Source organism: Rattus norvegicus, chromosome 1, assembly GCF_036323735.1.
Source record: "Rattus norvegicus strain BN/NHsdMcwi chromosome 1, GRCr8, whole genome shotgun sequence".
NCBI classification, from domain to species: Eukaryota; Metazoa; Chordata; class Mammalia; order Rodentia; family Muridae; genus Rattus; species Rattus norvegicus.
Genome location: NC_086019.1, coordinates 250902186 through 250927811, shown reverse-complemented (window position 1 = coordinate 250927811; position 25626 = coordinate 250902186). Strand labels below are relative to the sequence as shown.

Here is a 25626-nt window from a genome sequence, read left to right as displayed (position 1 = left end):
GGTTGTGAGCCACCATGTGGTTGCTGGGATTTGAACTCAGGACCTCTGGAAGAGCAGTCAGTGCTCTTAACCACTGAGCCATCTCTCCAGCCCTGAAATCTTTGCTCTTAGTAACGCTTCTTCTCCTAGAGACAAGATCCACAGGGAAAAAAAATTTTAAAGACTTATTTATTATAGATGAGTACACTGTAGCTGCCTTCAGACATGCCAGAAGAGGGCATCAGATCCCATTACAGATGGTTGTGAGCCACCATGTGGTTGCTGGGATTTGAACTCAGGACCTCTGGAAGAGCAGTCAGTGCTCTTAACTGATGAGCCATCTCTCCAGCCCCACAGGAAAAATTTTAACCTCCTCTTTTGTTTCCTCATCTGACTTGCCAGATTTCTGCTCATTCTCACCAACTATAATCCTGTCTTCCTGTGCCTGCCATTCTGGCTGCTAAACTCAATGGACACTCGCAGTCTTCTTTGCAGGAGCTCTTAGCAACACTGGACACTTCACCATTCTTCCTTCGTCAGCCTTAGCATCCAGGAGACCACCTCTCTTGACCTCCTACCCTCGAGGTCTCCTTGGGGTTTTTCTTCCCTTGAATGTTATCTATCTGCCACCTTCCTTGCTTCTGACCCTCCCTGGTCACGGTCACCATTAGCAGTTAGCAAATGTCTCCAGAAGTTAGAGCACTGACACGTAGTAGGTAGGAGAGGCTCCCAGGATCCCTTACTGTTCTCTCTTACAGTGTGTAAATTTGCAGTTACCTCAAAATGAAGAGCTTAGGAGTGTAGAAATGCTGTAAAGTTTGGCTTTGCAGGCCCAACCTGAAGGAGGTGGGAAGATTTCACCTTGCCTGAGTTAGTTGCTTTTTCCAACCATAGAGCGGGAACAACTTCACAGGGCAAAACTAAAGTGAGCAAAAGGATGGGAATCCTGTTTGGTTTGGTTTGGTTTCTGGTAGGTTTGTTGTTTTGTTTTGTTTTGTTTTGGGTTGTGGGGTGGTGTTTCTTCCTTTGAGACAGGGTTTCTCTGTGTAGCCCTAACTGTCCTAGAACTTGCCCTATAGACCAGGCTGGCCTCTGCTTCCTGAGTGTTGAGTTTAAAGGCCACACCACCCCGCTCCCCAGCATGTTTTCAATGCTCAAAACCTGTGGACTGGCAAGATGACTTGGTGGATAAAACACTTGCTGTATGTATTAATCGGGTTTCTCTAGAGTCACAGAATTTATGGGTAGTCTCTATATAGTAAGGGAATTTGTTACAATGTCTTACAGTCTGTAGTCCAACACCACACAACGGTCAGCTGTGAATGAAACCCCAAGGACCTAATAGTTGCTCAGTCCCACAAGGGAAGCAGGTGAAGAAGAGAGAATCTTCCTTCTTCCTATGTCTTTATATAGTTCTCCAGCAGAAGGTGGGACCCAGATTAAAGGTGTGTGTCAGATGACCTTGGGCTCAGATCTCCTTGCCTTAGTCTCCTAGGATTCATAACCACCATGCCTCAAGATCTCCATGCCAAGATCCAGGTCAGGAACTTGCATCTCCCAGCCTCAAGATCTGGATCACAGGTGAGCCTTCCAATTCTGTAATTCACTCCAGATATAGTCAGGTTGACAACCAGGAATAGCCATTACTCTGTACAAACCTGAAGGACTGAGTACAATCCCCAAGTCCCATGGTGAAGGAGAAGAACCAACTCCCCAGAACTCCCTCTCACACACCAAAAAGACACATGCACACCCGCACACACACACTCTCTCTCTCTCTCTCTCTCTCTCTCTCTCTCTCTCTCTCTCTCTCTAATGTTTTTTAAATGTTAGTAGGGGATGGGGACTGAGAAGTGGCTCATCAGTTAATAGCACTTGCTGCTCTTGCAGAGGACCTGGGGTTGGTTCCCAGCATCTGAGTGGTGGCTCACAACCTTCTGTGACTCCAGTTCCAGGAGATCCCATGCCCTCTTCTAACTTCCACAGGCACTGCACACATGTGGTGCACATATATACATACATACATACATACATACATACATACATACATACATACATGTGTACATGCGGCAAAACACTCAAACACATAAAATAAAAATAAATTAGTTTCTATAGTGTGAATTTTGGTTTCTTAGAAAAAAAAACAAACCAGAATTGCTGTAAGAATAGCATTTCATGTTAATCCCAGGTGTGGGATATGAGGCTGCTTCAGATTGTCCACAGCAGCTGACAAGGATTTTCCTCGTGCTCTAGCAGGGGTGTGATTTTTGCCAGCTGCAAACAACTTCTGTGATTGTGTGATGTTTGGAGTTCTGGGGACTTTTCAGAGGGTATATATATATAAATGTTAGGGCCCTGAGAGGCAGGGTGGAATTCTGGGGGCTCTATGGAGGGTGTATAAATGTTAGGGCCCTGAGAGGCAGAGTGATTGTTGGGTGGTGTTGGTTGTATGCAGTTTGTTAAGAAGTTGTACAAAAGAAGAAGAAATTAGGCCCTGGGTTCGATCCCCAGCTCCGAAAAAAAGAAAAGGAAAAAAAAAAAAAAGAAGAAGAAGAAATTAAATATCCTGATGGTGAAGATGAATCTTACCCCAAGGAACTCAACATTCCTCATCAGCAGGAAGTAATCTGACAATAATGTCACCCTCCAGACCCCTGACTTTATTCAGGGATCGCTTTTCCTTCCTCACTATCCCTTCTCCTCTCTTACCCAGTGTTAAGGGATGGGAAGGGTAGAAAAGGGATGGAGAAGGGTGAAAGAAAGGAGAACCCACAAAGTAGCTCAGGTCAGATACAATTTTTAAATGTTAGTAGGAGGTAGAGAGGAGGCCTAGCAGTGAGGAGCACTTGCTGAAAAATCATGAGGGCTTGGACTAGAGAGATGGCTCAGCGGTTAAGAGCCCTGACTTCTCTCCCAGAGGTCTTGAGTTCAATTCCCAACAACCACATGGTGGCTCACAACCATCTGTAAGGGGATCTGATGCCCTTTTCTGGTGTGTCTGAAGACAGTGACAGTGTACTCATATACATAAAATAAAAGTTCAGCTTTCACTACCCGCATAATGAGTCTTAAATAGGCCTACATCTGCTGGTCTACAGGGCCACAGATCTGGCGCCCTCTTCTGGCCTACATGCACACAGGCAGGCATTCAGTCATTTCTACGCTCTCATTCTTCCCAGTACTATCCCGGCCCAGCAATCAGACAGGAATCTTTGGAAATCCAGAGTTAATGATGCAGCTCAGTTGATATATTTGCCTAGCCCTAGGTTTGCTCTCCAGCCTTAACCCCAGGTACATGCCTGTAATCTCAGCACTTGGGGATGGTGGTAAGAGTCTCCGGAGATGAGGTCCATCCTCAGATACATAGCTAGTTCAAGGCCAGCCTGGGATACATGAGACCTTGTCTAGAAGAAGACAAGGAAGACGATAAGGAGGAGGGGGAGGAAGAAGAGGAGGGAGGAGGACCATCACCGTCGTTGGAAATCCAGAAGTCTAGAGTGCTACACATTCTAAAGCTGTCTGCTGGAAATGTACCTCCTCCGTTAGATGACTGCTCCCAGGGGCCCCCTTAAGTTTCTCATACATGCAACCTCTGCAGACTCCCCTTCTTCCTCTTCTGACCCAGTTCATCCCTGAACCTAGAGAGGCCACAGCCATTCCCGCTCTCCCCTCTTCCCTCCCGCACACACACCATTACCCATTCCTCTGCTCAGATGAGATATCTTCGGGGACACAGTGACATGTCAGCCCCTTACCCCAGGCCCTGGCATATTCAGCTCCTCCAGAACCTGCTCCAGTGTATCACATCTCCTCCCACCGCTGTGCCTTTTCTTCCACCTCCTGTTCTTTCCGCAGCTTGACTCAGACTCACCTCACCCCTTCAGGGAGTCTCCCCTCACAACCCAGTGGGATAGGCATCCTAGGCATCCGTGTGGCTTGGTTCCATGGGGATAGGTGTCCATCTGGCTTGCTTCCCTGGGCTTGCCCGTTCCCGCACTTGGCACATGCAGGGTCGCTGCCTATTTGCTTAATGGATCCTCTGCTAGATGAGGTTACCAGGGGAACTGGCTGGAGTAACGTCAGTGCATCTAGCTTCCAGCACAAATGTCCCCCAAATGATTCATGCCTGTTGTGTCTCCCCATGGCCCTGCTACTCACACATGTGTTTTCCAGTTGCGCACGTTCTTATGTCTTCCGATCTAAGACCCAATATAATATCTCTTCCCTTAAGATGGTGATGTGGAGTCTGGCAGGAACGAGAAGTCTCACATCCCACCCTCTGTGAGCTCGTAGTTCCATAGGAGACACTACTCCTCCAGCGTAGGGAAGAGTTAGAGTTACCTGCCTGTCTCCAGCCAGGTGTGGGAGAGCAGACCTGTAGTCCTATAACCACTGGTCAGCCTGGGCTAAATAGCAAGATCCTGTCTCAAAGAAAATAAGCCCTCCCTCCTTAGAGAAAAAAAAAATCGCTTATTTCAGTGACCTAACCACCTGGAGTTCTATCATCAGCAACTCTCTCCAAAGGCAGATCTCTTTTTCTTGGCAACTTTTCCACCTGCGTCTGACCTGATGCTGGCTGTGACCAGTGGCAGTGTTAAATTATATTTATTTTTCCCTCCAGATACTATCGGATTGCGGAATAGGATTCCCAAACTCCTAGATATTATTTGGGACAAATATTAGAGGATACAAGAAGGCTTTTAAGACCAGAATGGGACAGTAGTCACGGCCAAGAACAATAGCAAAGTCTTAACCTGTTCTTAAGACACTGGCCAGCTTGGGGGGTGATCTTAGTTATTTTCAGTACTGGTAATGGAACCCAGGGCGTGGCATATGCTAGGCAAGTGCTATCGCATTTAGATACACCTCCGGGCCTAACTCTGACATTTTATAATTGAATTCTATTTATCCCCTCTTGAACATCATGAATCAGCAGGCTTTGTGCCTTACAGATAAAAGCAAGAGGCTAAGAGAGAACAGAAAATGATCCAAGAGGACACTTAACACCTTAACTTGACATTTCAGAGGATAGTCTTGCATCGCTACAGAAATATGGTTATGAGCCACATAAATGAGTCATAAAATTCACTGTAGCCTTTGGAGGAATTCTAGGCAGACTGGCTGAGTGCAATGGCTAAACATACCTTCTGCCACGAGGGGGCGCCCTCGCCTACTATTCCTGGGCACCGTGGGTTTCCGAAGCATCTCTGCACTTCCAATTCTAGTTCCTGGCTAGATTTCCCAAGCTAGCCTCTATGATTTTCTCATCACCTTCAGAATAGGCCTTATCTTTCTCATGTGTCCCAATAATTGTTCAAATTATTTCAAAACTTAACAACTCGGGCTGGCAGAGCGCTTGCCTGGCATGCACAAAGCTCTGGGTTCAATCCCTAGAGTTATGGAAACTGGACAAGATGGCGCCCACCGGAACAAAGCCAAAACTCCTTAACGAGCAATAATCATGCATTCCCTCACACCATTCTAGGGTTCTAGGGTTTGGAGGTGTTTGAGTGGGCAGCTTGTGGGTTTTGATGACACCAAAGCTAGATGTTAGCTTTGCCAGCATCTGAGGCTGGACGAAACATTGTCCCCATGAGCATTGTCCCGGTGGCAGCTAACTTGGTGCTGGCACTAGCATACTGTCAAGCTGGAAGAAGGTTCTGGTGCTTTTCATTTGGGAATCTTGAGCGTCTTAGTGGCATGATGACTAACATCCCCAGAGCAAGAGATCCAACATGGAACAAGGAAAGAAACCAATCCCCAGAGAGCACTCCTGGTCATTTTTACAACACTGTATTGGTTTGCATGTGGAAGTGGGGTGGCGAGATGACTACGGTGGATCAAGATGCTTGCTGCAGGAGCCTGACAGCCTGAGTCTGACCCCCAAAGCCCATGTAAAGGTGACTGAAGAGAACTACCTGCAAAGTCATCCTCTGCACCCCCACATACGTCATACGCAAGAGCGAATATGATACAGAAATTAATAACTTTTTATAAAGTGTGGAAGGAGTGTTATAAAACGTAAGATTAGAAGCTGAGAAGAGCGGAGGGCATGCTGCTGACCGCCTCCCATTCACCGTCCACATCCTGTTAAATAGCTCAGCCCTCGGTGGCGTCTCTATGCAATCCCTCACTTCCTTTTCTATGCTTGTACAGAACTCTGCCCTACCTCTAGTAGACACCCATCACCCTGTATTTCTCCCGTGGTGCCCTGTGCTTCTGAGAGCAGGGACATTCTACCAAGACTAGAGACCTGAGACACTAGGTGGTCAGTGGCTGCTTAAAAATGGACGTCTACCTGAGCTTGGTGGCTCATCCCTATAACCTGCGTGCTGGTGAGTCTGAGAGGGGGGATTGTGAGTTGGGCCAGCTTGGGCTACATAGTCAGACTCTATTAAAATGCATTTAAAAAAAAAGTAAGGGTCAGTGAGGCTGTAGGGAAGTTGATGCCCTTGTGTATTGTCATAGGGATTATAAGTGGTGCGGCCACTAATAAGTGAATTAGTGAATCTGCTCTAGTTCTGGATTCACAAATGGGGGACACACACATGCTAATTTTGCTATGACTTGATTTAGCTTAGTGGCTGGGCACTTCAAAGTCTCACACAGCCAGTACATTCTCACCTACAGTGTTCCTGATTTAACATCTCTTAAATCTATTTTTTCTCTTTTTTCTTTTCTTTTTTTTTTTTTTTTTTTTTTTTTGGAGCTGGGGATCGAACCCAGGGCCTTGCGCTTGCTAGGCAAGTACTCTACCACTGAGCTAAATCCCCATCCCCTTAAATTTATTTTTTATCTTGTTGCCCTGGCTCTTTCTGGACAACCCCCTTATCTGTGCTACCCAAGACGCTTCTGGGCAGCCCTTCTTGGGGGCGGTGGCGCTTTCCTTCTTGTACCTACATTTCGGCCATTACTCCCTCCTGTATCTTCCTGGCATGGTTTGTCCCACTCCCTTCTTCTCCAGGAGATTCTTTCCTTCTCCTCCCTGTGTTAATTCTCCCGGGAACCTAGAAGTCCTCTCTCTCCTCTCTCTCTCTCTCTCTCTCTCTCTCTCTCTCTCTCTCTCTCTCTCTCACTGCTCAGCCACTGGCCATTGGCTCTTTTTTTTTTTAAAGATTTATTCATTTATTATATATGAATACACTGTAGCTGTCTTCAGACATACCAGGAGAGGGCATCAGATCCCATTACAGATGATTGTGAGCCACCATGTGGTTGCTGGGAATTGAACTCAGGACCTCTGGAAGAGCAGTCAGTGCTCTTAACCACTGAGCCATCTCTCCAGCCCTGGCCATTGGCTCTTTATTGATCAATCAAAAACCAATTAGGGACAAGGACCTTCAAACTGGACATGCAGATTCCCGATTTGGGAGCCAAATCAAGAGAAGACAAAGCATTAGAACCAATTCCCAACAGCAGCCTGTGTGGAAAACAGCATAGAAATTTGAAAATAGAATTATGTACTCCAACAATTCCACTTTTGTTTACACACTGCACCTAAAAGAATTGATCCGAGGGTCTTAAAAGATGTGTGTATGTCCATGTCCTTGGTGTCATTTCTCACACTAGCAGTAAGTGGACATACCCAGGTGTCCACCACTAGATGAATGGACACACAACACTAGAATTCACATACTAGGATAGTGTTCAGCCTTAAGTGAAAATCTGTCCCAAAGAGTGTGTGTGGGGATTCTGACTTGTGTCACAATATGGATGAACCTGGGCAACCATCACAAAAACTGTGCAGATTCCCTTCATGTGGGGTTCCTGGAATGACTAAATTCACACAAACAGGAAGTAGAATAATGTGAGGGGAAATGAGTTGTTTAGTGAGAATTGAGAATTTCCATCCTGTGAGATGGGAAGAACTCTGCAGATGGGCAGTGGTGATGGCTGCCCAACTATGAACAGACTTTGTGGTGACCAACAAATCAAATGGTGTGAACAGACTTCATGCTGCCCAATGGTGTGAGCAGACTTCATAGTGCCCAGTGGCGTGAACAGACTTCATGCTGCCCAACAGTGTGGACTCAAAAAATGACTGCAAAAGGCAAACTTTATGTCAGCACAAGTTTTTTAACATTTTTTTTGTTTTGTTTTTTAACATTTTAATGGAGAGTCTTTAGCCAAGGCTGGTATTCACTACGTAGCTGAGGATGATCCCCCTGCCTTCACCTCCCCTAAGAGCTAAGATTACAAGTATGTCTGGTTTATGCGATGCTGAGAATCTAGCCTGGCGCCTTGTGATTGCTAGGCAAGTGAGTTGCATTCTGAGCCCCAACTTAAAAATATTTTAAAGGAATATGTAACAGGTAAACAAAATATATAAATATATCCTGTTCATTCACAAGAACATTATTCATTACAAAAATAAGTGATTATTAATATTGCCCACATCATAAACACATCAAAACAAAAACCTTAAGCCATTATGTCGGGATGAGTCCATGAAGAAGTTTCCAGATTTTATTTTTATTTTATTTTATTGTTTATTTATTTTTTTAATTTTTTTTTAAATTTTTGGTGACAGAGTTTCTCTGTGTAGCACTGGCTGTCCTGGAATTCACTTTATAGACCAGGCTAGCCTCGAACCCATAGAGAGAAATCCACCTGCCTTTGCCTCTCGAGTGCTGGTATTAAAGGCATGTACCACCACTGCCTTTCAAGTTTCCAGAAGTTTTCAACTGAGGAGAGAACCATCCTGACAGTGAATAGCACCATCCCGTGGGCTGGTGTCCCAGACTGAGTAAAACAAAGAAAGTGAGTTGAATACCAGCATTCATCTCTCTCTGCATTCTATAGGATGTGACTAGCCACCTCACTCTCCTGCCACCAAGGAGTCCCCAGCTACCCTGTCTTCTCCTCCATGGTGACTATACCCTCAGTGTGTAAGCTGAAATAAGCCCTTCTTCCCTTACATTACTCTTGTTGGGTATTTGGTCATAACTATAAGAAAAATAAATGATGCTCTAAATGGGAAACAATATGCTCGTCCTTACCCTAAATACACAGAAGAGGTGAGTCCTAAGACAAAGTTTGTGGTTAGTGACCAGGGACTGAAGATGGAAATCAGAGCTACTGACAAGACACACAGTGCTTCTTCTGAGGGTGAAGTTGTTCTGGAACGGGCTCTTATCAATGGCTGCATAGCTCTGTGAATACGCAAAAAAATCTCAAAATCACACATCTTGAAGTGGAAACTGTTCTGTGGAACTCTCCATTGTATGAGTTGTGCATCCCTTTTCTTTTAATGAATGGAAAAAGGAAAGTACGTTTGGCACAAGTCTTTGGGTTCTCTTTAATATTTACAATTTGGTTTCCTGTATGCAAACATACTCTTGGACTGGCACAATTCTTTTTGATCAACGGCTTTGCTGCTGTTGCCCTTGAGTGCTGTCCCATAAATGTATCTTTATGTTCTTGTACCTGGGAGAGAAGCGCATGAGTAATGAGCTTTCCAGCTGGGAGACAGTGAGTTGTTGGACAAACATCAAGGAAACAAATGTCTGCAGTTACATTCTTACTCAGTACTGCAGTTACATTCTTACTCAGCAGCAGCTCTTGGCCGCCATGAAAACAAACATTCATCAAACACCTGCCCAAAAATTCTCTCAGCGGAGAGCAGGGACAGCCTCCCTAATAAACCTCATGGCTCCCACGAAAGAGGCAGTTAACTGTCATCTACAAAACCTGTCAGGGCTCACGCCCCTCACAAACACTACACTCCTCCACAGAACCACACGAGGGATGGGACGATGGCTCTCAGCCCTTTGCGTAGGCTAGAACATACATGTAACTTCAAGGAAGTGACTGGGGTTGCTGAATGTTGCTTGCAGACCAAGACTTTTGAATTGGAAACTTACATAAGGCTGCCTCCCTCCTGGAGCAGCCAGCTCACGGCAAAGGGAAAGGACCTCACAGAGACCACCCTCCACTTCTAGAGACAACCCACAGTGAACAGTTGTGAGAGGAGAACCTCAGTCAACATTCTAGCATGGGGTGGGAATGGATTCATGAGCTCTGCCCCTAACTGACAGGGAGGGTCATGGGTTTTGTTTTAGATTTATTTAATTTGTATTTTACTTTATGTATTTATGTGTATTTTATTTTGTGTGTATGATGTGTTTGCTATGTGTATGTATGTGTACCACATGTGTACCTGGTGCCCACAGAGGTCTGAAGTTCCAGATAGTTATGAGTCACCATGTGGATGCTGGGGACAGAGAACCTGGGTCCTCTGCAAGAACAACAAATCCTATAAACCGCTTGGCCACCCTTTTAGCCCAGAGAGGTTTTGTTTTTTGTTTTTGTTGTTTTTTATTTTGTTTTTAGTTTTTGGGGTCTTTTTGGATACAGCTCCTGGTGGGTTGACTATGCTCCAATGGATGGCCCTACACCTAGAAATGTGTGGAGCAAAAAATGGAGTTTTTAAATGAATAATAAAAGGAGGTTGGGGTGGATCTGGGAGGAACTGGAAATTCATGTGGTCAAAATACATTGTGTGAAATTCTCAAAGAACTGATAAAAACGTTTATTTTTTTAAAAAAGGAAGAGCTGGAGAGATGGCTCTCCATTTCACGATTGGATTCAGATTAAGCACTGGTTGCTCTTGCAGAGGACGCAGGTTCAATTCGTCACACCCACTTGGCAGCTCACAACCATCTGTAACCCCAGTGCCATCAGATCGGACACCCCCTTCTGACCTCTGCAGACACCAAGAACAGACATGGTGCACAGACATATGTGTAAGCAGACCGGTCATACACATAAAATAAAAATAAATAAAATATCAAAAAATTAAACTTAAAGTATGTATGAACATAAATCAACTGTATTCTGTTGAGCTCCTGAAATGTGTTTCTGTTATAACAGCTGGACAATAACATTCGCTAATTTTCTCAAGAATTCATAGTATATTTTTCATGAGACATAGGAGTAAATACCTCAGAGTTTCCCTTGGAAACAAGTTCTTGCTATAAATAGCCCAGGCTGACCTCTAGCTCTCAAACTCTCAACCTCTTGGTCCCCTGCTTTAACCTTCCACACTCCCAAGTGCTAAGGTCACAGGCGTGTGCCTGCATGCCTGCCTTAATGGCCTTCGTGTTTCTGGGGGAAAATCACACTCTGGGCCAAGAATAGTAGATGCTTGCCCAGTGTGCACAAAGCCCTGAGTTCAATCCCTAGTACAGGCGTGGGGGTGCACACCTTTAATCCCAGCATTTGGGCGAGGCAGGCAGATCTCTGTGAGTTTGAATGGCCAAAGGCTACACAAACCCTGTTTGAAAACACTGAGGAATAGTGGGGTGGCACCAAGGCAGATTTGTCTGTGAGCTTGAGGCCAGCTTGGTCTACACAGTGAGTTCCAGGCCAGACAGAGCTACATAGTGAGACCCTGTCTTAACCCCTTCCAAACAACGAAACAACAAACAAACAACAAAAAATCCTTATAAAACAAAACAAAAAACAACCAAAGCCCTTCCCTGCAAAATCTAACATATAGATTAAGATGAAAAAATTCCTTAATTTATCCTGAGTCCAAACTTACCCTGCTTGATACAAATATCAAGCAAACCCACAATCCACCTCATCTCAGAAATCAAAACCTACTACATGACTGACCATCACTGACAGGTATCTTTTTTTATTTTTTTAGATTTAATAATTTATTCTATATAAGTACACTATCGATGTCTTCAGACATACCAGAAGAGGGCATCAGATCCCATCACAGATGGTTGTGAGCCACCATGTGCTTACTGGGATTTGAACTCAGGACCTCTGGAAGAGCAGTCAGTGCTCTTAACCACTGAGCCACCTCTCCAGCCCCACTAATAGGTAGCTTACTCAAGAGAAACTGAAGTCTGAATGAAGACTTGTATAGTCATGTTGTCATGATAACTGATCAATAAATGGTTAAGAGAACTGGCTGCTCTTCCAGAGGACTCAGGCTCAATTCTCAGCACCCACACTGTGGCTCACAACTGTCTATAACTCAGTTCCAGGGGATCTGACACACTCTTTAGGCCTCTGTGAGTGCCTGATACACTCAAGTGGCACACAGACATACATGCAGGCAAAAACCCATACCTATAAAATTAAATTGAAAAGTCAAACGCAGCAAGAAATTTACTAGTTTCCAGGGACCCAGGGAGGAGACAGCAAACAGCTGATACATTCGACCACTGATTATCTGAGAAGCAGAAAAATCGTGTGCAGAGGGAAGATATGTACCAGCTAGGTGACTGAAAACAGTTCCCTTTGCCCAGATAAGTCTCAAGATAGATAAAAACATATAAACCAACTCCTAAGGCCTTTCTATTAATGGCAGCTGAGGTCAGAGGCTACTCCCCCCCCTCCGCCCCCCAGATAAGGTCTTCATGAGAACAAGTCCTTTGCTAGCTGAAAGAAGGCCAGAGAAGATACGTTTGGAGATAGAGACAAGGCAGGGGATTGCGAGGGAACAACAGGAGGGGACAAAGAGGGACCTCAGGCTACAGGAAAGCAGTGCACCTCCAACCACCTGTAGATGCTAAGACTGTCATCTCTCGGGTGGGGAAGAGGCATGGTGCCTTGGGCAGAAGAAAATTAACATTCCTCATCACTACAAACTATGGGGCATGATATGGGCTCTGCTTTTATTCTGCAAGGTAGAGAGCAGCCATTCTGCTTCCAGCAGAGCTATATAGATTTCATTGCCAGGCCCTCTGATCTGTGGTCTGGTCAGCATCTCACGATGCTCTTTCTACGTCCAGTAAGGGAGGCACAGCCTTCTCCCCATTGGCTGAATGATGAAGTTCTGATCCACAGAGGCTTTGAAAATGGCCTAAGACCAGACCAACTAACACTCATTGGATTGACCTGACTGAAAGAGAGTCAGCTATGTTAACTGCTCGGGAACCACAGAAGGGGTTTTGAGGAGCCTGAGCAAGGCAGGCAGGACTGAGGAAGAAGAAGGTTGCGGGCAGGCCAAGTGGTTACACTGAAGGATTGTCTGGGTTCAGGGTAGTCTCTGCACATCTGGCAGACAGGAACTAGCACCCAGGAGCAGGAGCGCTGGGCTCAGTACACTGAGGGAGCCCCTAACCTGAAGGGAACTCTAGCATCCCGCTCAACTAGGAAGAGAAAAGTTGATGTAATCCAGATTTGTAATAGCTGGTTTTCTTTACAGTCCTTCCGGCTCGGGACAGAAATAAGCTCAAATGAACTTTATATGGGGGAAGTTTTTGTGTAACAGAACAGGCTAGAAATTACAGAGGGAAACACAAATGAACTCATAAAGGAGCCGTGTGTACCAGGAAGCACTAGCACTTCCTTAGCTGGCTTTGATAGGAAATGCATGTAAATAAAGCCCCTGCCAATCGCTCTTCTGCTGCTCCTCAGGATGAGCTGGTCCTTCCCTCTCTGCTACTCCAAGTGCCAGGAAGAGTCCTTAAGCAACACTTCCTCCTCCTCTGCCTGACACCATTTTCTTCCCTCTTGCAACAGGAGCTCTACACATCGGGCAAAGGGACATTTCTTTTTAAAATCACTTTATTTTGTTGTATAAGTGTTTTGGTTGAATGTGTATATGCAGACCACGTGCATGCCTGGTGCCTGAGGAGGTCAGAAGAGGGGGTCAGATCCCCTAGAACTGGAGCCACAATGTGAGGGCTGGGAAACTGATCTTGGGTCCTCCGAAAGAGCAACAAATGTTTCAAACCATTGAGCCAGAAGCCAGAAGGGAAATTTCAAAGAAAAAAGACAGTCTCCACTCTACAAATCCTTCCAAGTACTTATGGGGAAAAACCTTGGAAACCAAGAGATTTCCAACCTTTCAAAGCACATGAATACTCCCCCATCATCCCATCAAAGCTCCCCATTTTGAAAATGGGGAATGCTCCCCCCCCCCCGGAGCTAAATCCCCAACCCCGGGAATGCTTTTCTATGAAGCAGAACACTACCCCATTTTCCAACCCCAAACTTGAATAAAATCCTCTGTTCCAACAGTTTTTGTCCCGTTTTGATAGGCGGCTCTCCACACCAGTAACATGCGGATGGTTAGGGGAAAGCTTGTCTACTGGGAGGCTGCAGACATCACTCAGTGGTTAAGAGCTTTGACTGCTCTTGCAGCGGACCAGAGTTTGTTCCCAGCGCCCACTTCTGCGCTGATAACCATCTGTAACTGTAGCTTCAGGAGAGCCAGTAAACACCCTCACCTGGACATCCCCACACTCATATACATAATTAAAAGTAATTTTTTAAATAGGGGTTGTCTTAGGGTTGTTGGCCTTTCGCCTAGGCTCCACCCCACAGTTACCTGGCAACAACCAGGTGTGCCTGACTCCCTCTAAAGGAGCTGCTTGCCCCTCCCCTCTCTCTTGCTCTCCTGCTCTTGCTCCTGCTCCCTTACCCTCTTCCCACTCCCCTCTGCCCTCTCTCTCCACATGCTCATGGCTGGCCTCTATTTCTCTACTCCCTCTCTCTATTCTCTCTCTCTCTCTCTCTCTCTCTCTCTCTCTCTCTCTCTCTCTCTCTCTCTCTCTCTTCCTCCCTCCCTGCCTTTCTCTGTCTCCACTGCCCTCTCAACTCCCCTCCCCATACCCTGAATAAACTCTGTTCTATACCATACCTGGTAGTGGCTGGTACCTCAGAGGGGTAAGGGATGCCTCAGCATGGGCCCCCAAAGGCACCCCCTTCCCCTACACCGTACCGAGACACCAAACATATCCCTTCTCTCCTTATCTTTTTATAAAACACAACAAGGATTACCATTTCTGTGATGAAACACCATGGCCAAAGCCACCTGGGGAGAAAAGGGTTTATTCAGTTTATGATTCCACAGCACTGTTCCTCATCGAAGGAAGTTACAACAGGAACTGGCCCAGGGAAGAAACCTGGGAGGAAGGAGCTGATGCAGATGCCGTGGAAGAGGGCTTGCTCTTCATGGCTTGCTCAGCCTGCTTTCTTATAGAACCAAAGATCATCAGCCCAGTGATGCCATCCATGATGGGCAGGGCCCTGTCCCATCCAATCATTAATTAAGAAAATGACCTACAGGCTTGCCTATGGCTCAACCTTATGGAGGTGTTTTCTCAATTGAGGCTGCCTCCTCTGATGATGCTGGCTTGTGTCAAATTAACATAAAACTGGCCACTTACAGGGGCTGAGGATGAAGTGCAGTTAATATCTCTATCAACATGGGTACCGCACCAGGCACCACGCACTCGGTTCAATCCAGCAACACGTAAACATGCTTGATGTGTGCCTGTAATCCCAGCGCTTGGAAAGGGAAGGAAAGCCAACTTGGGGCCATCTTAGGCTACAGTAAGTAAATAAGGGGCCACGGAGTTGGCTCAGCAGGTAAAATTGCTTGCCTCACAAACCCACAACTTGAGTCTGATCCCAGGAACCTATGGAAAGATGAAATGAGAGAATCAATTCCTCAAAGTTGTCCTCTGGCCTCACACTCAGACTCTGACTTATGTACCCACATACATCATACACAATAATGAAAAAATATAAATTTAAATATGTTTTCAATGATCAGATATTGCTGTTGCACTGGCTAGTTTTATGTCAACTTGACACATGCTAGAGTCATTTACCAAAAGGACTCACAATTAAGAAAATGCCTTCTGGCCGGGTGGAGGTGGTGCATCCCTTTAATTCCAGCATTTGGAAGGCATCGATATTGATTGATGCTGGTCCTAGGTGCTCACCAAGACGCTAAGACTTCGTTTTCCTGAAGGAGCAGAGAGGTACAGCCTCTCTCTCGGGAAGACTGACATCCAGCTAGCTCACTCTAGTCACTTTATTTAAACATCATACAAGGTTAATTGGGGCTGGGAAAGGTTCCAACTATCTAAGTTCTCTTGCCCTTGTTGCCCCTGAGAACAGACCTCCACACAAATCTCGGTCCCTTTGGACCATAGTCAAAAGTAAGAACTCCAGGTTTGCCAGGGGTGGCTCAGGACCAAGATTACCCCAACAGCAAGCTCTCACATAGCACCAAGTACAGACTCTCTAGAGAGACAACATTTCTTCAAAGTTCAATCTCATAACAACTTCTCAGCCTCTACTGATTGATCTAAACATAGCAAAGGTTTTGCTGAAACATTTCACTCAAAGCCAGACATAAAGGCTTTACTATACCACATCACTACAGCTCTCCCTCCATGTTTGAGGCCAGACTGGTCTACAGAACGAGTTCCAGGACAGTCGGGGCTGCACAGACAAGTTCTGTCTGGAAATAACAAAAAGAAAGAAAAAAACAACAACAAAAAAAAAACAAAAAGAAAGAAAGAAAGAAAGAGAGAAAGAAAGGAAGAAAGAAAGAAAGAGAGAAAATGAAAAAGAAAATGCCTTCTTAAAGTTGGTCTATAAACAAGTCTATAGTACATTTTCTTAGTGTTTAATGTGGGGTGGCCTTGCCCATTGTTCATGGTAGCACCCCTGAGCTGGTGGTCCCTGGTTCAATAAAAAAGTAGGCTGAGCAAGCCCTGAGGGAACAAGCAAGTAAGCGGCTCTCTCTGTGGCTCTGCTTCAGCCCCTGCCTCTGGGTTCCTGCCTTGCAGATCCTGCCTTGAGTTCCTGCCTCTGGGTTCCTGCCTTGAGTTCCTGCCTCTGGGTTCCTGCCTTGAGTTCCTGCCTCTGGGTTCCTGCCTTGAGTTCCTGCCTCTAAGTTCCTGCCTTGAGTTCCTGACCCATCTTCCCTACCTGTTAAGTGTAAGCAAAATAAACCCTTTCCTGCCCAGCTGGCTTTTGGTCATAATGTTTCATCACAGAAATGGTAACCCTAATTAATACATACATATTTTTAACTAAATGCTATATTAGTTATTTTATTCTCCAAATATTGTAAAAAAAGAAAAGGGGGGGGGGAGGGAAGAAAAGAAACAACAAATACATTATAAACCACATTAACCAGAGTTTTCTCTTTCATATCCCTGCTTCTTCCCTTTATGCTTAAAAATGGCAGCTTACTAAATCTTTCTTACCCCCCACATAGAAAAAAGAATGGGAAAAAAGCGAGCAACCCTCTGGGATTTCCCAGACTGAGAAAGTGGTGTCTTATTTCAAAGAGCCACTTATCCAAAACACACAGACATACCACAATTCTAAAAGGGGGGAGAGGGTGCCAAAGCACAGCAGCCCCCACCTGCCACCTTAGAGATAGGGTTTCTCTGTGTAGCCTTGGTTGTCCTAGAACTTACTGTAGACCAGGCAGACCTTGAACTCAGAGATCCTCCTGCCTCTGTCTCCTGTGTGCTAGTATTAAAGGCATGTGACACCCACCCCCTCCCCAGCTAAGCACTTGACCTCAAATATGGAAAACCAAACTCCATTTAGGTTTCAAAGCCTACCAAGGACAACAAGGGGTTAAGAGGCGTTCTGCTTCTCTGCCAGTCAGCAGTCAGCTGTGTGAGCTTGGACAAGGCCCTTCCTTCCACAAGGCTCCATTTTTTTCTACAGGGGCAGAGGCAATAATAGGTGTTGACCCTCTACTAGGATTAAGAAGCCCAGCAGGGGGCCGGAGAGATGGCTCAGCGGCTAAGAGCACTGACTGCTCTTCCAGAGGTCCTGAGTTCAATTCCCGGCAACCACATGGTGGCTCACAACCATCTATGATGAGGTCTGATGCCCTCTTCTGGTGTGTCTGAAGACAGCTACAGTGTACTTATATATAATAAATAAATAAATCTTAAAAAAAAAAAAAAAAAGAAGCCCAGCAGGGGTGTGGATCTTGCCACCAGAGGAGTTGGCACAGAATTGGCAAGGGAGAGCAAGTTCAAACCCCAGAAATCTCAGAACTTGAGACTGGCGTGAGTAGAGCTAGCTAGCTCCTTCCCTGTTTGCGTGTCTGCCTCAGGGTATGTGCGTGGACCATCTCCAACCACGTAGTCACATACGCAGCAGTCAGTCACATACGCGCTGTTGAGGCATCTCAGTAGCCTTATCTTTGAGCCAACTTTTCCCTCTGTGGGTATACTTACATCTTTCCCTCGATGTACACGTTCAAATCTAATCCCAATTTAAAAAACAAAGACAAAAACAAAACAACGAACAAGCTAAGATCATCTCAGAGAGCTGCTTCATTAAAGATGTTCGGAGAAGGCCTTCCCCCACCCACTTCACTCATCAACCGGACTGGAATCCTGCTCATACTGGACTCCTCTTCACTCACTCCTGGCTTGGCTGACAGCAGGCATCGGACAGTGGAACAGCAGCTTCTCACTCCCTGATGGAAGAGGCCGACTTCGGACCCCACCCAACCCAAAACCATTCTGCCCTGCTCTCTCAGAGCGAGTGTAGCGGCGCCCGGACATCCTAAGAGGAGAGGCAGAACAGGGAACCACAGTAACCATGCAAGCAGGTTTCCGGGACCCTTGTGAGAATCCGCGTAACTTTTAGTTTTGTCTGAGAAATGTAAGGACCTGGGAAGATGGCTCAGTCCATAAGGAGCTCGGTGTGCACGCGTGAGGACCTGAGCTCAGGTGTCCATCACCCAGACTAAGACCTGGAATCCCAGAGATGAGAAGGCAGAGACCGGAAGATCCCTAGGGCGTGCTGGACAGCTGACCTAGCCAATTGGTGGCTTCAGGTTCAGTGAGAGCGACCCAGCTTCAGAAGAATGAAGTGATGGCTCAGCAGGTAAGAAGAGCACGTGATGGTCTTGCAAAGGGCCCAGGTTTGTTTCCAGCCCCTGCATGGTCGTTCACAAGCATCCACCTTTCTGGTTCTGGGATGGACAAGATACCCAGTTGTTGGGGTTGGTCTTGTGCGCTGTGTATTCATTATATATAAGTACACTGTAGCTGTCTTCAGACACACCAGAAGAGGGCATCAGATCTCTTTACAGATGGTTGTGAGCCACCATGTGGTTGCTGGGAATTGAACTCATGACCTCTGGAAGAGCAGTCGGGTGCTCTTAACCGCTGAGCCATCTCTCCAGCCCATGCGCTGTGTATTCAGAAGCTGAGTTCTGTGCTCCTGTCCTGATTGTAACCTGACCTTGGGGCACTGTATTAACTAATTTATTAATTAATTAACTAATATTAAAAAATGCTCCCCAATAATCCCTGACTGGTTAATAAAAGGCTGAACCTTATGACTGGGCAGAGAGGTTGGGAAGGCGGAACTTGAGATCAAGTGTGGGGTCTCAGGTAGAGACCAGGAGGAGAAGGAGAGAGGAGAGAGAAGGAGGAGGTTGCTGTAAGGCAGGATGTGGCCAAAAGAAGCTCTCCTTGAGGACAGTCATAAGCAGAGCAAGATTCAGTTGGCGAGTAACAGGGCATTTACCTGGTTATCAATAACCTAGCGGGGTTAGGATAGTCTCGGGACCTGTCCAGTTTAGGTATGTAGCTTATTAATAAACTCTGGTGTTTCTGTGTGATGAGCTAAATGGGAGAGAGTGGGGCAGAAAACCCCCAACAAAAATATTTCAATATAGTCATACATGGGAACAAAACACTCGTACACATAAAATGAAATAAACATATCTAAAGAGATAAGGTCGAAACCCGGTGTGGTGGCAGAGGCAGGTGGATCACTCTAACTTTGAGGCTAGCCTGGTCTACATAACCAGTTCTATCCCAGCCAGAACTACATGGTGAGACTGCAAGTCTTTACAATTGAGGAAGATGAGGAAGACATTCGAAGTTGGTCTCCATGAGCGTTTAGCCGTACGTGTGCACACACAAGCACACAAAGAAGTAGACAAGAGGAGAGAAGACAGGGGTGCAGCAGCAAGTGACACAAACCTTCACCCTGGAAATCCCAAACCAAAACAAACAGAGAAGGGAGGTGGGCATGTGCCCATGCCACTTACTGTGACTCTGGAGAAGGGGCTCGGGAAGAGCAGGCAGGCTGGGAGCAAATCTGGCATCAGATCCCAGCTAGCACTGCCCCCAGTGACTTAATGCTCTGATGGCCGAATCCCATTTTTCAGCAGCAGGAGGAGCCCAAGACACAGCTCCCTTCTGCTCCAAGTCTCAATATTCCGGGGCATCTCCGTCTGCATGGAACAGCCAATAACCTCTGGGGGGTCAGGGCCACGGGCCAGACACAGCAGGAAAAAAACCAGGCCTGAGCCCCAGGCGCCTCCAAGTTTTCTCATATGGCATTAGACACTGCTGCCTCTGTGCTCTGGACTAACTCCTCCTCTGTATGATGGGGCTGGACCAGAACAGAGCCCCGCTGGCTCTACAAGAGTCACTCCCAGCCTGACAGGGAATGCCACTCATAAACAGGGGCCAGAAGAGAGCAGACAGGAAGGAGACAGGTTCCCTTCAGTATCAACCCAAAACAGAGTGTTTCTTCTGGATCCTGTCCTCAGACCCTGACTAGCCACAGTGGAAAGCTGTGAGCTCACGTTCCCTTCTCTCTCAGAAGGCAAGGGTTGAGTGCTGGGGGAAGCCAGCGGAAAGTTACCACAGAGGACCAGGAGGTGAGACCCAAACACAAGATCAGACAAAACAAACTTTATTCCGAAAAAGCATACTGGGGTAACCTTGAATACACTACTGGATAAGGCACATGGCCCCTCTCTCTAACCACCCTCCCTACACCAAAACCCACCCCTGCGTGGCCTTCGTACACAATGTAGAAATTGTCTCCCGGGCCCACAAGAAGCCCCAGATTTATGGTTGGGAGCTGTCTGGGTGGTCTTGGCTTGGCCCCAGTCCTGGTTGTCAGAGAGGTAAGCCAGGGAGAGTACTGCCAGTTTCCAAGTGCTCTGGGCCACATCAGGGTGATCATACTATGCCATTTGAGGAAAGGTGGGTGTCATAATAGTCTTATCTGTGCTTCTCACATCACCAAGCTGTTAGAAGCAAAGCTGGAAGGCACACCGAGAAGAGCTAGAGAGCCCCAGAATGCTACAGGCACAACGGGGTATATGAGGCATCAGAAAGGCCAAGATGTGTGCTCCTGAGTAAGGTTGGCTGGCCTCAGACCCAGAGCACTGGGCCTGAGGAGATCCTGAGGGGGCTGGACCTGAGCTTAGACAGTGATCTAAAAGAGGCAACCAGGTAAAGAATGGGAGCTAGAACTGAGGCCCATCGTTTAGGGAATGGGAGGCGGGCAGAATTCTGTCCCAAGTGACCAGATCTTGTGCCTAAATTATAACACAGGAGCTTGGGAATCCTCTACCATCAAGAAGGAAACCAGTCTTCTCTCCCATGGCTCTTCCACCAGATGGTGTGCAAGAGGCTGCTTGTTCCCCACCGCAACAGCAAAGACTCCCAAACCTGCTGCTGGTCCCAGGCAGACCAGTTCAGCCAATCAGGGAGGGCTGTAGCATTCTGCTGGCTCTGGGAATCTTCGAGCAACATGCCCCAGCAACATGGAAACCTGCAACATAAGAACAAAAGTCACTGGCTACCACGGTGTCCCAGCAAAGCTCACCCCAGGCACAGACTACTACTGTCTCTGGTTGTAAGGGAGGGAAAATCACTCTCTGTGGAGCTGGACAGCAGACGAGCACAGGAGGTCATGCTGTGGGATTTCCCAGAGGAAAAAAACAAACAACAACAGACCTTCTTGTTGTTTTGTTTCTTTGGAGGATAGGGTCTTACCCCATGACTGAGGCTGGCCTGGAACTACGTAGCCCAGGCTGGCCTTGAACTCATAATCCACCCTCCATAAACTCCAGCACCCTAGGATTACGTGCCTGTACAAGCTCAAACTCCCATAAGCCCAGTGGGTACGAACTTTCTGTTTTGCAAGATGAGAAACACTCTGGAGGCACACGGTGGTGATGGCTACGCTGTGTGACTGTTCTCACTGCCACCAAACTGCTCTTAAAGCTGGTTATAGGGGGGTAAGTTTTAGGACCTGCTTTTTTTTTTTTTTTTTTTTAACCAATTTAGGAAAAAAACACTTCTGATGCTGGGTCCTGAACCAGGGACCTCATACATATTGTACATTATGGCACCACCAAGCCATACCTTAGCCTCAGAAAAAGTATTAGCTGTATCAAATATGTACTGACCCTTACTACATAGCCTGGTACTGAAGAAACTGGACTGTGAGGGTTCAAAGTCAACCTCCATCACTCATCGCCAAGGGGACTTGGGGATCTCACAAAAGTATACAAAGAATACATGCATTCAAGCAGTGTGCCCAGGCAGTAGGGCTATAGTGAGTGCTACATAAAATTTATACTCCACTCCAGCCTTCATAATAGCCGCAGACAATCCCACCTCTGCCACTGAGCTTGGAAAATGCACTTGCGGGGACTGGGGTGTGGCTCTTTGTCAGGTGCTCTTTGAACTGGACAGGAGCTCTGGCTTCCATGTCCTATGTCTTGTGTTCCCAGAGAAAGCTGAGCTTGAGTTAGGACCCAACATCCCTGGGTATCAGGGCTGCTGCTCATCCCTGGCCCTTGTAGGTATCAGAGCTGCTCTTCAGACACTGTGAATGAAGTTGCTTTCAGTTTGGAAGAGGAGGTGGCCCCATGCTCCCTACTAGAGGCCTATGGCACTTCCCGGTTATCCAAAATGCCTTCCTTACCTTAGAGGTGGCACCGGCTGTCCACCCCAGGTCCAGGCAGTTCTCAATTTGGTGGCAGAACTCACCCGCCATCTGCTCAGTCAGTGCCAAGATCTCTTACAAGCGACTGTCCTTTGGACTCGGACACCATCTGGTTATCCTTGGCTTCGTGTTCCAACAATGTGAACCAGTATTCAACTGTTCTCAGGTCTCTGGCTGGGAAGTGGGTCTCTAGCTTGTTTGTCATTGGGTGGACACCCAGTTAGAGAAATTCTCAGGGGAAGAGGAGCTTCCTAATCTTCAATGGGTCAACCTGAGGGAATGACCAAGAAAGCATAGGCGCAGTCTTGTGGTGGGAATAGTCCAGTAAACTGAATTACCACGTGTGGCCGTGATACCTCTGGGATTTCTCAGAGACCTCATTATGCTAACAAACATTGTGAGTCTGTGCAGGGAAGGCAGCACCAGTGACAGACCCATTTACCTTCTAAACCTTTTGGAGGTAACACACGAAGGGCTCCCTAGACAACTCGCTGATTTAGAGGAAAGAGTGTGGTTGTAATCTTAAAACAGCTGTTCCTAAGAGCAGGATCTGGGTTCCCAAAGAGGCACCTTAACAGTCGCCGTCGGTCACGTGGGATCCCCAGTGAAAACATATTTAAAGGTGGGGTGCAGCAGAAGCTGGTGAGTGACACCTGAGAGGCCAGGGAAGTTAGTACATTTGGCCCAGTCTGGATGAACGCCAAGGATAAAGGCGTAGAGAAGACTTGCGTCGTTAAGTAAGGTATAGCCTGCGGGCCTTTGCTATCCGCCACTCCCGTAGGTGACCCCACCCAAAGACTTCGTTGAAGTCGTAGGGCTGTGCAGGGAGAGAGCCAAACTACAGCTAGCTAAGGCCTGTCCCCAGCTCCACTTGCAGCTGCCTGACTGCATTCTACACCATCCATGGCTGGAAGAGGGGGCAGGGAAGGGATGCTCTTCCTGCAGGGCAGGAGGGAGGGGGCAGTGGCGCAGTCCAAAGACTGTTTTCAATTTGAGAGCCTCCCCCGGATCTACGCGGCGGCGCCTGTCCACGTCTAGCTCTCGACAGGGAATGGGGAAAGGGACTTCCAGGCTTCGCCTGGAGCGGCCCAACTGGGTGTGTGCGTCGGCGCCTGGGATGGCTGCGCGAGTCCCTGGAAGCTGATATCTGGGCTGAGCTGAGCCACAGCAGTCAGACTAGAACTGAACGTCGGGGATCCAGGGCGCGGGCAGTGGAAACGCAGGCAGGGAGAGGGTGCAGGGGAGCACCGGCACGGGGCGGCGGCAGGAAGGGCTCGGGAGGGATCGCCGCACCGATCTGGGCCGCGGTGGAGCGGGTGGCCTCACACCACCTCCTCCTTGCCCTGGTAGCGACGGCAGCAGCCGTAGAGTGCCGAGAGCAGGTAGAGGCCGAGGCAGAGACCCCCGCAGACAGAGGCCGCCAGGAAGGCATGGTAGGCGCAGGGCAGCCGGTAACTCTTGAGGTTGCAGTAGCTGTGGCGCTGCGTCTGGTCGATCATGATGCCCGTCGCGGCCCCGTAGAGGGCGGCCGCCAGCAGGTCGTGCGCCACGTTGACCACGAGCCAGCGCGAGCCCAGCACGGGCACCAGCTCCTGCTTGCCCAGCAGCGTGATGAAGTAGAGCCCCAGAGTGAGAAGCCAGAAGAGCACCGACACGAAGAGCGCGAAGTGCACTGGGCCCTGGTACTTGCTGGTCGCGATGGTGATCCAGAAGGCGGCTCCGGCCAGCAGCTGCAGCAGCCGCAGCACTCCCAGCGGCCCGCGCAGAAAAGCCCGCTGCAGGCGCAGGGAGCCGCGGGCCGTGCGCGCCTGGGGTGGCGGCTGGCGCGGGGGCGGCGGGAGCATGGCCCCCGGACGCGGTGGCGGTGGCGGCGGCGGCGGCGCCCCGAGCAGCGGAATGGCGGCGCCTTGCTCGCGGGGGCGGCCCGGCCCCGGTGCTCCCGCTGCTCCCGCTGAGGCCTGCCCTCCTCACTCTACTCCGAGTCTTTTGCGCTGCTTCTCGTCAGCACCCTTCCTCCCCTCTCTCCTCCTCTTTCTCCCTCTCTCCAGCCCTCCTACCCGCTCTTTGGCCGTCCCTCTCGTTGGTCTCCACCCCTGCTCGCGCCTCCGGGCTTCCTGCCGTCGCGCCCTCCACCCTGGCTACCCCCTCCCCTTCTCCTCTGCTCCCATTCCTTCGTTCTAAGCTGGGACTGAATGCCCATACCCCTTACCCCATGACAGGCCTTCTGCCCAGGCTGCTGGGCCAAGTTTGCCATATCTGGAGCAACCTCAGCCCTCCCTGTTTTGCAGGCCTGGTTGATCTTAGGTCTTCGAGAAGGAAGCTACGACAGTGTCCTCCCAGCCTGTGACTAGACCTCCTTGATTAACCCTCTCTCCTGTCACAGGAGACTGGAGACATAATTCTCTTCCATAGAGGCGTTCGGGCAAGCCTGAGTGAGGAGGAGGTCTGAACTGACAGCTGTTCTCACTGGGACACCCTCAGTACCCCGCACTCGCCCCCCCCCCCCACAAACTCGTCCTGTCCAAAATTAGCCTCAGACTGTCTTGCCACGAAGGTCTCTTGGTCAGAGTAAGAAACCATCACTCGCTGGAGGCCCAGCTGCCTCACCACTGTGTACAGAGCATAGCCACGCCAAACATTTTGACCATTCCTTCCTGGCCACCTCCTCGTCTTGCTTAGATTAAAAATATGTCACCTAACATGGTCAGGACAAGCTTAGGTCTGAAAAATGACTTCTCCTATATGCTCTCGATGGCAAGGAGCCCGACGGTGCCAAGGTTTGTTGGTATCTCAGGGTCCATGCTTAATGTGTATTCTCATGTAAGCCTCCTAGGACACAAGACATGAGAGCACCCATTTTCTTCATTGTCCTGAAGCCTACAGGGTTTCAGGCCAGGGCACCGGTGATGGCTGCTGATGTCTCTTCTCTCCCACCCCACCAAGGAGTCAACCTTTGGGCTTCGGCAATGTTACAAAGCTGACCTGGCTGTTCCAAACACAGCACAGAGCTGTGTCTTGTCAATGTGGCATATTACATAATCTGTCCCCAACCAACTTCCAATTTCTTGGGTTTTTTCCACTTCCTTCCCCAACCCATGCCCAAACTCTGTCACTTCTTGCAAGTTTCCCACATGA

At 48.0% G+C, this 25626-nt stretch overlaps 1 protein-coding gene across 1 annotated transcript; it reads right to left on the bottom strand.

The window, feature by feature from the left end:
- Positions 1-20418: 20418 nt before the first annotated feature.
- Positions 20419-24470, bottom strand: Marveld1 (MARVEL domain containing 1). The gene is made up of 2 exons (NM_001401781.2): positions 22471-24470; positions 20419-21309 (listed from the first exon to the last, which is right to left on the bottom strand). The coding sequence occupies exon 1, from the start codon at positions 24333-24335 to the stop codon at positions 23814-23816; it is 522 nt and encodes a 173-aa protein (NP_001388710.1). The 5' UTR covers positions 24336-24470; the 3' UTR covers positions 20419-21309; positions 22471-23813.
- Between the last annotated feature and the right edge of the window lie 1156 nt (positions 24471-25626).

What these genes read in the sequence shown, in the direction of transcription:
- Marveld1 (NM_001401781.2), bottom strand. Translation starts at nt 24,335, where the DNA reads ATGCTCCCGCCGCCCCCGCGCCAGCCGCCACCCCAGGCGCGCACGGCC.